The sequence below is a fragment of the Mandrillus leucophaeus genome, unplaced genomic scaffold, assembly GCF_000951045.1.
Source record: "Mandrillus leucophaeus isolate KB7577 unplaced genomic scaffold, Mleu.le_1.0 Scaffold18, whole genome shotgun sequence".
Taxonomy (NCBI): Eukaryota; Metazoa; Chordata; class Mammalia; order Primates; family Cercopithecidae; genus Mandrillus; species Mandrillus leucophaeus.
Genome location: NW_012101809.1, coordinates 4,154,350 through 4,158,745, shown reverse-complemented (window position 1 = coordinate 4,158,745; position 4,396 = coordinate 4,154,350). Strand labels below are relative to the sequence as shown.

The 4,396-nt window shown below is 46.2% G+C and overlaps 1 protein-coding gene across 1 annotated transcript in view; it reads right to left on the bottom strand.

The window, feature by feature from the left end:
* The window catches only part of WBP1L (WW domain binding protein 1-like), an 82,875-nt gene extending 79,979 nt beyond the window's left edge, over nucleotides 1-2,896 (bottom strand). Inside the window, exon 1 of the mRNA XM_011977482.1 lies at nucleotides 2,652-2,896. Within this exon, the coding sequence (XP_011832872.1) occupies nucleotides 2,652-2,741 (90 nt within the window). The 5' untranslated portion in view covers nucleotides 2,742-2,896. The remainder of the gene's footprint in view (nucleotides 1-2,651) is intronic.
* Nucleotides 2,897-4,396: the final 1,500 nt, after the last annotated feature.

Here is a 4,396-nt window from a genome sequence, read left to right as displayed (position 1 = left end):
TAGATCAATTTTGTGGGAGAAATGCAATAAGGTGCAGATATCATTATTCGACACAGAATGAGTACAAGTAAGTCCTCCTGAATTCAAAGTTAGCTGGACTTCACTGTTGAATTAAGGACAGTGGGTACTTGAAGTAGCCCTGTGCCAAAACGGCCTTGGGATTTTTTTTCCTTACTGATTTGTACAAGCAACCCTTTCCCCCCCGACCAAAAAAAACCCAAAAAATACATTGACTAAATTGTGGTGGATTCAGAGTTAATAATTATATAGCAACTTGCATTCCGAAGGTTAAAATTCAAAACAGAAATCTCACTATAGATATCTAGTAGTCCCGGACAGAAAGAGACAGGGTATAAGGTGAGGGATGGGAGTGTATGGGGAGTGTCAGGAGTGAGGGTATGTGGGCGCTGGTTAGGAAGAGGGCCACCGCTCATTACAAAAACTTTCCCTCCTCTGCAGGAATTGTAACCACGTAACAGCTGTTGGTCAGTGCTAGCATTCATCCAAATGCAACAAAGTACAAAAGACACCTGTCCCCAAAATTAAGTATTAGAAGTGCCAGAGATACAAGAAAGCAGCCTGTGGTTCGCAAACTGCAATTAGGATACAATATTAACAATCCCCTTCCACATCTTCACAACACCTCCCAGGCTCCATGACCTAGTAGGAACCTCCACTTTCCATCATTCCCCTTGCTGAAAAAGTGGATCTAGTTCCTATCTTTGACCAGCCCATCTCCAAAGGCTCTGACATTCCTAAACCAACCCTCTACCGATGTCACTTATTGGTTATTGGGGACAGCCTTTTCAAGATACTTATAGAAACAGACACGCGCAAAGGAAAAGTAAATTCTGTGTTTACTATATTCTATATTTTGTTGTCTGAGGACTATAACTTTTCTAGTAAACAAAGAAAATGTATTTCTCCTTCCAGTTTATGATTTTCACTGGAAAAACAACTCCAACAAAGGCTAAAACAGAAGGGTCTCAACCCTAGAAAAGGGAATACGCTGGGCTAGAAAATGAGCTCCATTCCTTTCACATGGTATTTCTAGTATACACAAACATATCCTAAAGAAAAATTAGGTGCTTCAATGCATAATAAATTGTGGTATACAGACAACGGAAAGTTACTTGGTCATAAACAGGAATGAAGTACTAGTACATGCTACGATGTGAATAGGCCTTGAAAACATAACGCTAAGTGAAAGAAGCCAGGCACAAAGACCACATATTGTAGGATCCCATTTATATAAAATATCCAGAATAGATAAATCTATAGAGACTGAAAGCATACTGGTGGTTGCCAGGGGCTGGGGGAAGAGGGAGACACAGAGTAACTGCTTAGTAGGGACGAGGTTTTCTGCTGGGGTGATGAAAATGTTTTGGAACTAGATAGAGGTGGTAGTTGCACAACATTGTAAGTGTACTAAATACCACTGAATTGTTCACTTTAAAATGTTTTTTGTCATGTGAATTTCAACTTATTTTTTAATCAGTATTTTAAAATAAAGGATAATGGGCAAAACAAGATGTATTTGTGAAAAGGCAGTCCTAAAACTCCTAGGGAAAAGATAAGTATTTTTGCTGGCACTCAGTTTCTGCTCTTGTTCACAACAGAAGTTCAAGCGCTAAGTTGTATAGACTTTGCCATTATGCTATGTGTCTATGTATGCCTTTCTGAAAAAAACGGGGAAAAGAACAGAAAGTGAAGAAAAAAGAATAATAAAGCTTTGCCAAATGCATAGAAGGAGGGGTGATTGCCCCCACTGCACCCCACCCAACTTGGCACCAGGAGTAACGCTCTGGTTAGGGTTTCGAAATGCCAGCTGGAGCTGGAATCAGCACATGCAAGCTTCTCTGCCTGGATAAAGAGCAAGCCACCCAGCAAGAAAAGCTGGGGTGCTCCATTTGCTGCCCATATTGGCATCAGAACCACCCTGTGGTCAAAAGCCCTGAGCTGGCTCAGATCAGAATCCGTGCCTTGCTCTCCCAGGCCAGCCAGCCTAACGGCAAGAGCTTGTTACAGCTCAAAGAGTGCTCCTCCTCCTGAGGGGTTCCACTCTGTTTCATCCCACCTGCCTTCCGAGAGTCCTGCCTCCAACCAAGGGCGCCATGGCTTACAGATTTAAAAATGGGGCCAAGTCTCTCCCAGGAACATAATAATTTTTTTTTTTTTTAAAGAGACTAAGATGCCCTCGGAACTTTCCCCAGTCCATCCTGAAAGAAATATTCTCTCAGGATCCCCTCCTTCATAGGCCAACTCAATAGCCTGTGTACCCCTACACAGACAGACGTACATACTGCATTGCTGCCTGGGACACCTGCTCCACAGAGGGACACGAATAAGGCCCACATCCCCAGCTTGGCACCGCTATCCAGCCACAGTCACCCCAGCCCGCCTAACCAACCTGCCGTCTCAAACACCCCTCACTCGCTTGGCATCATGCCTCTGCCACCTCCTTGACACCAAAACTGTCACAGGTGTCCCTCAGCTAAACACCGACGCCCCTTTAGATCCTGTCCACGCCAGGCACAGACGCCCCTCTCGGGACCCCTCAACTCTTGGCAACAACACTCCTTCAGACCCCTCCAGCCAGGCCTCGACGACCTCCAGGACCCAGCATGGCCCAGACGCCCCCTCCCCCTTACCTGCGGAGGTTCAGCCCTGGCTGACAGGGGGCTGGGCAGCGCCTGGAGGAGCAGGAGCGCCATGCCACCCAGGAACCTTCTCCTCTCCATCCCCCTCCTGCTCCTGCTCCTCCGCCACGGCGCCGCCACCTCCCTCCTCCTCCTCCTCCCTCTCCTCCTCTACCCTCTTCTTCCTTCTTCCCTTCTTTTCCTGTTTGACTCTCCCCTCCCGCTTCCGGCTCGGCTCCACTCCGCCCCGCACAAAACACCCTCCCAGACACGCGGGAGACTCTCCATTTCCAGCTCCTCATTGGCCTTTGCCCTTTGCCCATTGATCAATGTAGCTGCCGATCAAACATAAGTCCCGCCTTCTGTTGAAGAAGAAGCGATCCAGCCAATAAAAAGTAGGAGGAAGCTGGGCCATCTTGAAAGCTGCGAGGAGGTGTAAAATGCGTTCCAACCCGCAGAGAGTGGCGGAAGTAGCTACATAAAGGGGCGAGGCCACACAGGTGGATGGAAAAGGCTATTACGGATGTAGCCATCTTGAGTGTGGCGGAAGTACTAGTTTTCCAGTTTTCCGCAGCAAAAAAAAGAAAAAGAGGTATAGTGGTTCTTAACGGTGCTGGAAAATAAATTATTCCTGAAAGGTAACCAGGCGCTCCTGAAAAGGAAAACAATTGCAATGTAAAAATCTTTTAATGTCTTTTGTCTTGCAGCACAGCACTATAACCAGGATGCCTCTCTTGGTCTCAACTGCCCAAATAGCAACTTAGGTCCGTTTAAATTCCCTAGAAGATAGTACCTTTATCTGAGGCATAGTGCTTCGTCACCCCAAGTTCGACGGACGAAATTCTGGTTCTGCCTCACAAATTGCTCTGAAATCCACCATCCATTGCTTCAATCCATGTTCTTCTAGCTAAATACAAATGGCTTCCCTGCTGCCCTGCAAGTTGCCAATTCTTCCCTCTCAAATTTCTGCCACATACCACAACCGTACTACATTAAACCAAATATTATTATATCATGGCCTCCTCTTTTAAATACTTCATCTACCTACAGAATAAAGGGTCCAAACTTCCCAACACGGTCCTCTCTGTGACTTCGTCCCTGTCTACTCTTTATGTCACCTCTCACCACTACATTTTCCCACACATTCCACTCACACTGACCACTGAAGAGATGCCCAATAACTTCATTTACATATTACAGATACAGTTCCTTGCTTACAAACTCCTAGCCCCCACTCCTTGCTGCTGCTTCTGGATTCTCGTAACACATCTGCCTGCCCGATATGCAGCTTTTTGTATAGCATATCAGGTCTTTCTTCTTCTTTTAAAGCCTATAATATTCTGTACAAGGCTCAACCAGGAGCTTGATCAATGTTAGTAAAATAGCCAGGTGTGGTGGCTCATGCTTATAATCCTAGCCCTTTGGGAGGCTGAGGCAGATGAATCCCTTGAGCTGAGGAGTTTGAAACCAGCCTGGGCAACATGGCGAGACTCTGTCTCTACAAAAATAAAAAAATTAAATTAGCTGAATTAGCCAAGCATGGTGGTACGCACTTGAAGTCCCAGCTACTTGGGAGGCTGAGGTGGGACAATTACCAGAGCTAGGGAGGTTGAGCCTGCAGTGAGCCTTGATTGTCCCACTGTACTCCAGCCTGGGCAACAGAGTGAGACTCTGTCTTCAAAAAAAAAAAAAAAAGTCCAGGTGTGGTGGCTCATGCCTGTAATCCCAGCACTTTGGGAGGCTGAGGTGGGCGGATC